This window comes from Octopus sinensis, linkage group LG1 (assembly GCF_006345805.1).
Source record: "Octopus sinensis linkage group LG1, ASM634580v1, whole genome shotgun sequence".
In the NCBI taxonomy this organism is placed as follows: Eukaryota; Metazoa; Mollusca; class Cephalopoda; order Octopoda; family Octopodidae; genus Octopus; species Octopus sinensis.
Window position 1 is genome coordinate 114,412,363 of NC_042997.1, and position 13,867 is coordinate 114,426,229.

The 13,867-nt window shown below is 37.4% G+C and overlaps 1 protein-coding gene across 1 annotated transcript in view; it reads right to left on the reverse strand.

The window, feature by feature from the left end:
* The window catches only part of LOC115215152 (tetratricopeptide repeat protein 28), a 133,241-nt gene that overhangs the window by 96,929 nt on the left and 22,445 nt on the right, over window positions 1-13,867 (reverse strand). The window contains exon 3 of the mRNA XM_029784328.2: window positions 12,334-12,594. Coding sequence (XP_029640188.2) covers window positions 12,334-12,594 — 261 coding nt within the window. The remainder of the gene's footprint in view (window positions 1-12,333; window positions 12,595-13,867) is intronic.

The window sequence follows — 13,867 nt, forward strand, 5'->3', positions numbered from 1 at the left end:
AAGATGGGTTGCCCCTGGGAGCTCCTCTATGCTGATGACCTGGCCCTCATAGCAGAATCACTACCAGAACTAGAAAAGAAATTTCGGATGTGGAAGCAAGGTTTAGAATCAAAAGGCCTTAGAGTAAATGTAGCAAAGACCAAAGTTCTAGTAAGTAGGAAGGTGAACACATCACACACTCACTCACGTAGGTGGCCCTGCTCGATCTGTAGAAAAGGTTTAGGTAGAAACTCCATAAAATGTACCCAGTGTAAGCTATGGACACATAAGAAGTGCAGTAACATCAAAGGAAGATTAACTGAGAAGACAGCTTTCGAGTGCGGCAGATGCACAGGGGCAATAAACACCACAGATGCTCAGAAAACAGATTCCATCACCACTCCAGGGGGAGAAACTAGAAGTAGTTGATAGCTTCAGCTACCTAGGTGACCAAGTTAGTAGTGGGAGTGGATTCTCAGAGAGTGTTACCACTAGAATAAGAATAGCCTGGGCAAAGTTTAGAAAACTTTTACCCCTACTGGTGACAAAGGGCCTCTTGCTCAGAGTGAAAGGTAGATTGTACAATGCATGTGTGCGAACAGCAGTGAAACATGGGCCATGGCTGCAGAGGACATGTGTAGGCTTGAAAGAAATGAAGCTAGCATGATCTGCTGGATGTGTAATGTCAGCGTGCACACGCGACAGAGTGTAAGAACCCTGAGAGAAATGTTGGACATAAGAAGCATCAGATGTGGCATGCAAGAGAGACGTTTGTGCTGGTATGGTCATGTACTATGGATGGATGAGGAGAGAAGTGTGAATAAGTGCCACTCCAAAACAGTTGAAGGAATCCGGGATAGAGGTAGACCCAGGAAGACATGGGATGAGGTGGTCAAGCATAACCTTTGAACATTGGGTTTCACAGAGGCAATGACAAAAGACTGAGACCTCTGGAGATATGCTGTGACTGCAAAGACCTGGCAAATAAAGTGAGTTCACAGCTGTATCCTACACAAGTTTCACATAACCAGCCCCAACCCATTCAAAAGTACCTTGGATCGTAGGGTGACCTGCTGTGCTTGAGGAAACCTATTGAGTCAAGTACATCAACATCAAAATGAAAATCAAATGGAAATTGTAGTTGTGATACCCGTGCCAAATGTGGATGATGCCAGCGCCGCCTTGACTGGCTTCCATGCCAGTGGCACATAAAAAGCACCAACTGATTGTGGTCGTTTTCAGTTTCCTCTCACTCGTGTGCCAGTGGCACATAAAAAGCACCCACTACACTCATGGAGTAGTTGGTGTTAGGAAGGGCATCCAACTATAGAAACACTGCCAGATCAGATTGGAGCCTGGTGCAGCCTCCTGGCTTCCCAGATCCCGGTCGAACTATCCAACCTATGCTAGCATGGAAAACAGACGTTAAACGATGATGATGATTCTCCAAATTACTCTGCCATATCCTCATAAAAAGAACTAAAAGTAGTTTTCTGACCATTCAACTTACATTATAATTCTTATACTACTTTAAAGGTTAAGTTAGTGTTAATATATTTAATGCAAAGAGCATGTTTCCACAACTGGATATCCTTCATAATACCCAACACTTAGAATGGAGTTTTGTTCTTTGTGGTGCCAGCACTAGAGAAGCAGGACTAACTGGTTCTCTTGATCCTATCTTGTCTAGTAAGGCTCCTCTGAACCCTCGAAAACCAAATATTGTTCACTATATTGTTTCTGTTTGTTCAAGGCAACATGACCTACAGATTAACTAAATAGTGATGACAGAACTAAAGTGTGAGGGTTAAGAAGAGAGAGTACATTAGGAGAAAGTGATCAGTACAAGAAAGAGTTAGAGGAGAAAGTAATGGAAGAGAGACAGTGATGGTAATTATATGTTAGCTAGTAAGAAAGAGATTGATAGTAATAGAGCTAAGCAATGGTAAGAAAAGTGATGGGTATCAATAATGAGTGACATGAGGTAGGAGGAATGATTGCTAGCAGTACAGAAGGGTAATGGAAGGGTGTATCAAATACAGTCCAGTCTGATGCAGTCCATCATTACACAGATGTTGAGATAGAATAAAGGGGAATTAGGTCCAATGCAGTCTTTCACTAGGAGAGTGTAATATAACAATATAATGTGTTAGAGACCCAAATGTAGACATATATCGTCCCTCTATCAGACTTTAACCCCCAACATCTGGCATGAAGCCACCTCTCCCTCTCTCAAATATCACCTCCATTAGGGTTAGGGTTTACTGAAGAGGCTTTTCTTTTTCTTGTTCTTTCTGTGTCTTGCAAGTTACTCGGTGACCTCATGTGCCAGTGACATGAAAATGGTTGGCATTAAGAGCATCCATCATTTAGAAACCATGCCAAAGCTGATACTGGCACATGGCACAGCCCTGTCACCACCGTCCAACCCATACTAGCATGGAAAACAGACATTGGACAAGGAAGGTCATACAACTGAGTCATATAAAGAGAAGAACCCAAAAATAAATCATATTAATATTTCTTGTAGAGATATTATTTCATAGGTGAGTCAAGTAACCTCTAATTATAAATATATTTCCATACCAAAAATATATAACATTCTTGTTAGTCACATATTTGAAATTACCTAAAGCTCATATCACTGCTATAATGACATTTTTATAACAGTCCAGCTGTATTTCATATGAAATCACTAAAGTCACATTAATTTAGCTTCATTGCCTGAAATGGAATTTGCTTCCATTGTTACTTCAATGTTCCACCCTTTTCACATTACTAATGTTTCACACATTGACAGGTGACACAACTTACGAATAACAGTAAAATTGAAGTCCTTTATCTAAGTGGATTTAGTGCATTTTATTTAAATGATACCACTTATTTTTAGTAACCTGTGTGAGTTAGTACATTTTCTTTTAATATTTAAGATGGACTGGCAGAATATGAGGAGTTACAGATAAAATATTTTGAAGTATTTAAGTGTACCTATACGTTCTAAGTGCAGATGTGGCCAAAATTAACTTAGTCTCTCATCCTTCTGGGTTGATAAAAGAAATACCAGTAGAGTATAGGATTGATCATTTCAGCCAAACCTTGTTCCAAAATTTGACACATTTTGCCTATGACAGGAGATAAATAACCACAAACAATATTTTTTATAGTGAAACTTTCAAAGTATTAAGATATTAAAACACTAATCTATACATATAAAATAAAGTTTGCGTGTGTGTGTGTGTGCGTGTGCATGTTTCTTATGGATTTGAAAACTGAGTTGCCAATTTTGATGTATGAGGTGTCAAAAAATTCAGTAATCTTTCAGTTACCAAATAAAGTATGTTTTTTACACAACAGCTCTTTTTTACTACAAAAATAACCTCAAAAACAAGGTCAGGTGGCACAATTTTGAGGCCTTTAGTTAAGGGAGGCAATTCTGCCTTTACGAAATCTGGACATCTTTCTTACTACTAACCATTTAACTTCAAATTACAATTGATAATTGTTGGAAGTCAAGTAGATTGAGATGTACATACACAGTGGAAATTCAATACAGAGTTTTGAACTCATTATCTTGTGGTTAGTAATCCATTACCTTAAATTTGAAGCTATTAAGTCTTTAAACATTATTTTACTGGGTTTAGTCTTTCGACTGCCACCATGATTGGGTTCACCTCCAAAACTTTAATTGATTAAACTGACCTCAGTACATATTTCAATCTGACATTTATTTTATAGATCTCTGCTTGATGAACTGCTAACTTTGAGACATAGTGGGACACAATACTTGATTTAACAACAAATGTAAACACACACACAAGAATGACTGTGTGGTTGAGAATTTGCTTCCCAACCACATGGTTCCATGTTCAGTTCCTTTACATGGTGCCTTGGGCAAGTGTTTTCTACTATAGCCCTACACCAACCACAGACTTGTGACAGAATTTGGTAGATAGAAACTGCAGCATTGATCATCAGAAAATGACTGAAAAACATGTTTATAAAGAAGAGTTGTTTGTTTCATACACCTCGTGTGCCAATTCTGCCCATAAGAAAGGAACAAATAATACGATGCGGCTGTAGGTCATAACACCTGGGTAATGCTGGGGTGCATTGCTAGTCATAAATAAAGGTAGAACAGAATTGCATCCTTTTCTCTGCATTCATATTCTGCATCTGACTATTTACTTCTCATACAGCCTCATTACCATAAGAAATAGTATGTACCTACACTAGAAACGATGGAATACTTTCCAACCTAGCTGGTCACCGCCTAAAGACCAAGTTCCTTCAGGCCAGGGTCAAAGAATGATAATTTACAAATGACGATCCATTCTGAGGGTTTTCAGATGTTTACCAAGAATCTTTGCAAGTAAGTACAAATTCACCTTTAGACTGAAGAAAAAAAAATCATAGGTCCAGCCACAGGTCAACAACTTCCCAGGGTAATTCCTGTTGTTTATTAACCTCAGTTCCTTTTTTCTTTGCAATGTTAGGCAAATAAAAGACAGATACAAATAGTAGGCAACCAAATATAGGATTCATACCAATCCTTTGCTATAAGGATAGCTGTAAACCCAATAAGAAGTTTCCACAGAGTATGTGGAGACATAGATCAGAGTTGGAAAAAACTCAATAAAGACAGTGATCAGTGAAGATGAGATTTGAGAAAAAGGGAGGAAGAATAAATAGCAAAAAATAGATATTCCACTACAAACAGAGTCTGTGTAACAAGAGAGACATTAGTCAACGAGAGCCTCTACATCAGCAGTTCTCAAATGTGGCTTCCAGGACAGCATGTGGCCCTCAAGCATCCCTCCAGCAGCCCCAGACGGTTTTCCCTCCATAAATATAGTAAATTTTTCTTAAATAGACTTGTGTTTTACTTTTCTAGTGCAGTCCCCCCACCTCTAAAAAAATCCAGGTTTGGGATCTGGACCACATATTAAAAAGGCTGGGAACCAGTGCTCACTGTAGTCTCTCTCTCTCTCTCTGTTTGAAACAGCAGCTAAATTCCTTAAATCACAATTCTTTGTTTAAAAAAAAAAAGCATATGGGACAGCAGAAATTCCTTTCATAATAAAGACTGCTCCATCAGGTTTAACCCGGGGCTAAACAACAACTATCACTCAAGAAATATTTGCACAAGAACAGTAGGCGCTGTTTAACAATGAAGACCTCGATGTATGCCAACACAACAATGTGTTCAGTAACTTAACAGTATAAAAAACTTATATATTATTCTATGCAAACAGTGCAAAATATATAACACAGATAAATATAAAAAGAAATCATGAAAAGCAAAGGAAAATAACAATAACAGTAACCAAGTAAGAATGTTAAAAATTCCTGTTTACAGTATATACTAGATAATGGAGAGTGAGATCAGCAATATTTTGCATATTTTGTGAATTCTTGTAATATGACTTTACAACTTTCATTATGAAAATGACTACTTAGATGTGTAAGCCAATGGAGGAGTCATTACTTTATTGTTCAACCTACACCTACATCCAGTAGTCTTTGGAAAGAAAAAAACTACATTGAATAAAGCAATCATGTTTACTTCTAAAAAGTCTGTGTAACAAGAGAGACATTAGTCAACGAGAGCCTCTACATCAGCAGTTCTCAAATGTGGCTTCCAGGACAGCATGTGGCCCTCAAGCATCCCTCCAGCAGCCCCAGACGGTTTTCCCTCCATAAATATAGTAAATTTTTCTTAAATAGACTTGTGTTTTACTTTTCTAGTGCAGTCCCCCCACCCCTAAAAAAATCCAGGTTTGGGATCTGGACCACATATTAAAAAGGCTGGGAACCAGTGCTCACTGTAGTCTCTCTCTCTCTCTCTGTTTGAAACAGCAGCTAAATTCCTTAAATCACAATTCTTTGTTTAAAAAAAAAAAGCATATGGGACAGCAGAAATTCCTTTCATAATAAAGACTGCTCCATCAGGTTTAACCCGGGGCTAAACAACAACTATCACTCAAGAAATATTTGCACAAGAACAGTAGGCGCTGTTTAACAATGAAGACCTCGATGTATGCCAACACAACAATGTGTTCAGTAACTTAACAGTATAAAAAACTTATATATTATTCTATGCAAACAGTGCAAAATATATAACACAGATAAATATAAAAAGAAATCATGAAAAGCAAAGGAAAATAACAATAACAGTAACCAAGTAAGAATGTTAAAAATTCCTGTTTACAGTATATACTAGATAATGGAGAGTGAGATCAGCAATATTTTGCATATTTTGTGAATTCTTGTAATATGACTTTACAACTTTCATTATGAAAATGACTACTTAGATGTGTAAGCCAATGGAGGAGTCATTACTTTATTGTTCAACCTACACCTACATCCAGTAGTCTTTGGAAAGAAAAAACTACATTGAATAAAGCAATCATGTTTACTTCTAAAAAGTCTGTGTAACAAGAGAGACATTAGTCAACGAGAGCCTCTACATCAGCAGTTCTCAAATGTGGCTTCCAGGACAGCATGTGGCCCTCAAGCATCCCTCCAGCAGCCCCAGACGGTTTTCCCTCCATAAATATAGTAAATTTTTCTTAAATAGACTTGTGTTTTACTTTTCTAGTGCAGTCCCCCCACCCCTAAAAAAATCCAGGTTTGGGATCTGGACCAGATATTAAAAAGGCTGGAAACCAGTGCTGAAATGATACTGATTCTAGTTCTACTCAATCTGGAGATAAAGTAATTTTACAGACAGATGTTGAATGAACGAATGAATGAACACACACACACACACACATGATATTACTTGCTGGATCTGGAAGGAAAAAAACAGTGCCATGACATTTGCAGGCCCTCTGAGACCAGTGAGTTTGATGCTAATATTCTGTCTAAACTGTTGCTAATAAATACCTAATGGAAACACATGATTAGGGAAGAGATTCCAAATGGATGATTTTCTAAGAAAGAAGGACTAAACATAGTAATGATAGAAGAGTCAGTAAGAGAAGACAGCATACTTGGCTAGAGACCAGAACATTTCAGTGAGTGATCCAGGTAAGGGCCAATTAAAAGATTGGCTCTTCTCCGGATGCAGTCCAGGATGTTTGTTTGAATAGCAGCAGCACTGTTCCAGATGTGGGAACATTACTTCTCTGTGGGCCTTACTTATGCTTTGTAGAATATCAACAATTGTTGGAGGCCAGTCTTTAAGATGTTGTCCCAGCTACGTTAAGCTGTGCTTTCACCAAGAGTCATATCATCTGGATAAGAGTGGACATTGTTGGACATAATGGTAAAGAGGTCATAGATTTACAAGAAGAGAGTAGAGGACAAAATCAAACCTAGGGCAAACCAAACTGAGAGTGGAATGAAAGAACTCTGTCAAAAGATACCATAACAGTGTCATCAGATAGGAAGCTACTGATCCCCCAAAAATGAGAAATTGGTGGAACTCATACAAGGTAGTATCAAAAAGTTCCCGGACTAGCTCTGTAGCATGGTAACAGATGGCAGCACATAGCTGGCTGCATGTGCAGTGAGAGCTAGCAGTGACCTTCATGAGGCAGTGTGCAGAGTGACATTGCTATGTTCACTTTGCAAGTTGTGAAATTTGTGTTTTTGTGATCATGTGTATGCTGTAGTCTGTGACTTTGTCATGGACAGGAAGTTGGAAGAAAGAGCCAATATGAAATTTTGCATGAAACTTGGGAAGCCTGCTACAGAGACATTGAGCATGCTTTGGAAAACTTATGGCGATAAGGCAATGGATCATATGCAATGTTTCAAGTGGCATGGGTGCTTCAAAACATAAGAACATCCCTAGAAGATGAGCAATCTGGAATACCTGCCACAAGTGTCACCCCTGGAAATGTGGAAAAAATTCATTGTGCATGAGGATCATCAAATGACAATCAACAACATTGCTGATGTTGTTGGTCTGTCATAGGAGTCTGTGCAAGCAAACCTAACATCTGAATTGAACATGTGGTGTGTGTGTGTGCCAAATTTGTCCTCCACCTGCTGACCACTGAGTAGAAAGAACATCACGTCAAAGTGTGTCAAGATCTCCATTAGCATGCAGCTGCTGACCTGTCCTTCATATTGAGGATCATTACTGGTGGCGAGAGTTGATTCTACAGGCAGGACCCTGAGATAAAGCAAGCAGTTGTCAAAATGGAAGAGCCCTTCATGACCAAAGAAGGCACAGCAGAGCCACAGCTTAATCAAGAGTATGTTCGTTGTTTTCTTCAACAACCACAGTATTGTGCATTGAGAATTCATCCCCCAGGACCAGACTGTCAATCCAGAGTTCTACTGTGAGATTTGGAAGTGTTTAAGGAAGGATATTTGGTGAAAGTGACTGGATCTGTGGAGCACAAAAAATTGGATTCTTCATGAAGACAATGCACTCTATTCCCAAGCTCTCTTCACATGAGAGTTTCTTACCAAAAACAACATGGTATTGCTTCCAGTTTTAGCACCTGCAGACTTCCATCTCTTCCTCAAAATGGAAATGCAGCTCAAAGATCACCATTTTAACACCATTGTCAAGATCAAGAGTGAATTTCTGAAGGTCCTCAACTCACACGCATAAAACAACTTCCAAGCCAGATTACAAAAGTGGCATGAACACTGGGACAAGTGTATTGCTGTGCAAAGTGATTCTCTAAAGCAAAAGCTTACTGGAGAGTGATATATGAGAATGGGTCTCAGTGGATTTGGCTGAACAGAAGCCATACTAGCAGTCATTGAGGAGAAAGAGATTAACAGTGTTGGAGAATATTGTTAATAGCTAAGATGTTAAAAGTGAGAGCAATACAATGATAGTTGGCAGAGTCAGTGAGGTGGCCTTTCTTGGGAATAGGTCACACAGAGGCATACTCCCAAATGTCAGGTTATAGCTCTATAAAAAGTGAGAAATTATACAATTTAGTGAGTAGAGGGGCAAAGTCTAGGGCTCAATGTTTGTGCTTAATGGAAAGGACATTATCAAGGCTAATGATCTTGTTAATTTCAACCTGGCTCCTTCGCATGCATGCATGCATGCATGCATACATACATACATACATACATGTATGCATACATACATACATGCATGCATACATACATGCATGCATGCATACATACATACATACATACATACATACATACATACATACATACATGCATGCATGCATGCATGCATACATACATACATACATACATACATACACACACATACATACATACACACATACACACACACACACACACACACAAACACACGCACACACTTAGCATGTGCGTACATGAGGTGGGGAACCTGGTGGGGCTGAAAGAACAGATTTTGAGCCATTATTGTTTGTTGAGAAGCAGAGGAAAACCTCTCTGAAGTTAGTGGAAATTCTTTTGCTGGAGATCAAAAGGCTCAACTGAAGTTTGGGAGGTGGGAAAGTTTGAGAGCCATGCAATATATGAAGATACCCTTTGCAGACTGGATAGCAGTCTTACATGAGTTGCACTTCAGGGTGGAATGCCACCCAGTTTGAGGAAACTGGTAACTTTCTCTAGGCACTGTGAATGTTGTGTTTTGACTGCATAGCTCCAGTACAGTTATGAGGGAACTACTTGGGACACATGGGATACTGAGTTTTTGTTGTATGTAGCATGTGGAAGGGACATAGCTAAAAGAATGTATTCAGTCATCTGTCTGTTTCTGATGGGTTAAGAGAGAAGCAGACATACTGCCAGGAGTAATTGCAATAAAACTGATAGAGTTCTGATCAGTTGGTTGACCTGTGGTGTAATGAGGTCTGTGTAAACCAGGGGTTCTCAACCATTTTTTATTTATGGACCTCTTTTGATTATTATTTTATTCTGGTGGACCCCCACAATTATTCGATGTTTAAAATCTAGTTTAATAGAAATTTCTTTCACATTCCTATTTTGTTATTTACACATTAACTTGTGTAGGTTGAACTATGTAGAATGTTAGAAAAAGAAACCCAGCTGTTTCTTGCAATATATTTTCCAATACATCATCATCATCATCATCATCATTGTTTAACGTCTGCTTTCCATGCTAGCTTGGGTTGGACGATTTGACTGAGGACTGGCGAACCAGATGGTGCACCAAGCTCCAATCTGATCTGACAGAGTTTCTACAGCTGGATGCCCTTCCTAACACCAACCACTCCGAGAGTGTAGTGGGTGCTTTTAAAGTGCCACCGGCACGAGGGCCAGTCTGGTGGTACTGGCAACGGCCACGTTCGAAAATGGTGTTTTTTACGTGCCACCTGCACAGGAGCCAGTCCAGCAGCACTGGCAATGACCTCGCTCGAATATTTTGCTCACATGCCACCAGCACAAGTGCTAGTGAGGTGATACTGACAACGATCACGCTCAAATGGTGCTCTTTACGTGCAAGACAGCTGCTCTGGCAGTGATCCCACTTGGATGAAGCTGTTAGCGCTCCACTGGCATGGGTGCCAGTTGTCGAATTTGGTTACATCTAAGGTAAAATTTTTTTCAGGGGCCCTTAAATTACTATTGTGGACCCCCAGTTTACTATTTTGCTTGTGGGGACCCTCAAAAATTTTATATGGACCCTGGTTGAGAACCACTGGTGTAGACTGTGATCGTGTGTTGGACAGTTGCAATGATACAGTGCTCAGATTACCAAATATATACAGAGGCAAGTTGTGATTCCATAAGGGTGAGGCTCTGATGTGAAAAAGAGATTAAAGGTGTTTGGGTGTCTGTGTGTCAGTCAAGAATGTGAGCAGATGATGAAACAAAATGGTGTAAAGATTTGAGAATGGACAAGGATTTGGCTTCTGCCCTGGCAGCATTGGCATGCAATGAGTGCAAGAGCCAAGAGGGATTATGAATGTTGCATCAGCATAATAACCCTTCTTGTTTCTGTCAGTCAGTTTAATAGCCTTTCTAATTTTACAATAATCTATCTCTCTAATTTAGGAACAATTTGAGGTTTATAAATGTTTACTTTATGTAAACTTTGGATCAACAGTGATAGAGATTCTGTTTAGGATTAAACATAAAGAGTCAAGTTAATTATACTTTCTATCTATCAGAATATATTTAATTAAAATATCCAATTTAAAATATATCTCTTCATTGCCTTTTTTTATGATCTAAAAATAATAAAATTGAAGTTTTTGAAAAAAAGACAGCAAAATAATCTGTACAACGATAACAAATAGCAGAAAGAAACCTCTGTGTGCGCATGTGCATGCTTGTTTTGAGATCATGTAATGATTGTAAACCAGCACTATTGTGCTAGAAGCAATGTCATTCATTTCCAGTCTTCTGAGAAAAACATGTCTGGCCAAGGGGAAATATCACTACTTGTAAACAGGTGAGGGTTACACCTCAATAGATTCCATCTGACTCATGCAAGCATGGAAAAGTGGCTGTTATGATGATGATGATAATGATGATGCAGTGTTTGGACACAAAGACAGCTAAATCCAAGTTGTTGAGCGATAAGGGATTAAAGTAGTTATTTATTTTATAAGAAAGTAATAGGAAGTGTAACCAACAGGAAATATAGAAGTATCTCAAATAGAATGACAGTAAATCAATTCTTGAAGAGCTTATAATTACAACCATGCAACTGGCAATGTTGAGTAGCCTAGGCCTAAAAACTATATATGGATTGCTGTTATGCTTCATATCAAATAGTAGATTATATGAGCTAGATGACCTATTCTGTGTTGGGGGTCAAGTTATTGTTACTCTAATAATAGGAATTCGAAGTAGTTGAAAAAAGGTTGCAGATTGATGACAACCATTTCATAAAGATATATTAGATTTTCCTATAAAATGTAACATGATATTAAGACATGATATTGAATATGAATGAACCCCCTCCTCCACCAGAAAAAAAAAGGAAAAATAATAGTTATTAGAGACAATGATTACTGATTAAAATAGACGACATGAGATCAACAAATTGCAGACAATGATAGATAACTTGGCTAGATGAAAGAAAACAATTTGTTTCAGTTAGATATATTACAGATCTAATGATTACCATTCAAATTAACACCAGTTTTATAAACTGTATTATTTCAATAGTATTAAAATTGAGAATAAAACCAATAATACTGATGAAAGGTAATTTTATATTCTTTAAAAATATTTTAAAGTTTTTAAACATTATAAATTAGAATGTCTAAAACTAATGATATTAATTGACCTGTTTTATGTGTAGAGTTATAAATTATAACTGCAACATTACAATAATTATTGCACAGACAAATTCAAATTTTCAGTATACATGCTTAAAAATGTCATTATTATTATTAACAACAAAACTATCATTTAAAAGTTCTACAACAATCAACAAAATATTTTCAAAATATGATATCTCCTTACCAATGCCAAATGGGGATTGAGAAATCTGGCTTTTTGAGCATCAGCCAAGCTTTCAGCATGTTTATGTAGATTAGCAAATGATGCAGATCTATATACAAAAAGAAAGGGATTTTGAGAATCCATGGCAATTGCTTCAGTATAAAGTCCAACTGCATGATTAAAATTTCCCTTAGATATAGCCTCATTGCTTTCTTGAAGTAAAAGTTCCACTTCACTGTTGTTGCTGGTAGAAGAAATACAATGAGGATCAGGACTCTCCACCTTATAAAATAAAAAAATAAAAAAAGAGAGAATGACTTAGAGGAATAATGATATTATTTTTTGCTTAATGGTTGGCAATATAACTTTTAACCAATAATAAATGTCAGTATTTCAATTTATAAAGCTACTTTTCATTTACCTCTTTAAAAAAAAGTTTTATTGTGCCTCTATTATATAATAAAAAGTGGTCATTTACTGAAATGGATCTGGCAATGGCGTATATTAAGAGAGAGATAGAATTACTTAAGTATTTTATGACCTGTCACTTCTTTTCAAACCTTGGTCCAAGTAACTGAAGTGGGTAAATGGAAAATATTACACTTTAAGATACTTTAGAAATAATTACATCAATAAATCAATAAAAATTCTGATAAAAAATGAACAGCAGCTTATACTTCAAGTGAATAGAAATAGAAGAGGACAAGCCTAGCCAGCTGAAGTGAATATATTTTACTGTGGAGATCTTACAAGACAGAAACATGTTCAATACTTTCACCAGTTGGCTTTAAAGACAAAATCCATTCCAAATATCTTTATTTCAAAATATTTGGAGTAAATCATTGAATGCATGTCACCTAATTGTTTTTAGATTTTAATAAACACTAGAGGAAGACTTTATTTTCTAATTGCAAGTAACCCTTCAGATAATTGAAATTTCTCAATTCACATATGTGAGACTGCCATGTGCGTGCATCCGTGTAGGTAAGTGAGTGTGTGTGTGTGTGTGATCTAAGAATCCATAAGCCAGGAAAAACAGCACTAGTATATTTGTCAATAGAGTGGATATATAACTCTTTATATTATACAGTATTATAGATCCATTTCAGCCAATTTTACCAACTGGTTTCACATAGAAATTAAGTAATAGCTTAAGACAGTGTTCATCAGAGAGGTTGGCTTGGAAAATATGTGTGTATTATATAAAGCAATTAAGAATATGAAGATTGGGAAAGTCCCAGGTTCATAAGAAATTACCTCTAAATGCTTAAAATATCTGACAAAGTAGGATATGGCCTTGTCACTGGTAAATTTAATCAGGTTGGACAAGACGGTATCATATTCAATGACTGGTGTAGCAGCATCATAGTCAACAGTTACAAAGGTAAAGGAGATGCCTTAGAAATAATTACAGAGGTATCAAATTACTGGACCAGATTATGAAAGTCACTGGAAGAGTCCATAGCCCAATTAATTAAGGAGAGAATTAACCTAGATGAGATGCAGTTTCGTTTTGCATCAGGAAAAGCACTACTGATGCTCTCTTTATAGTTTG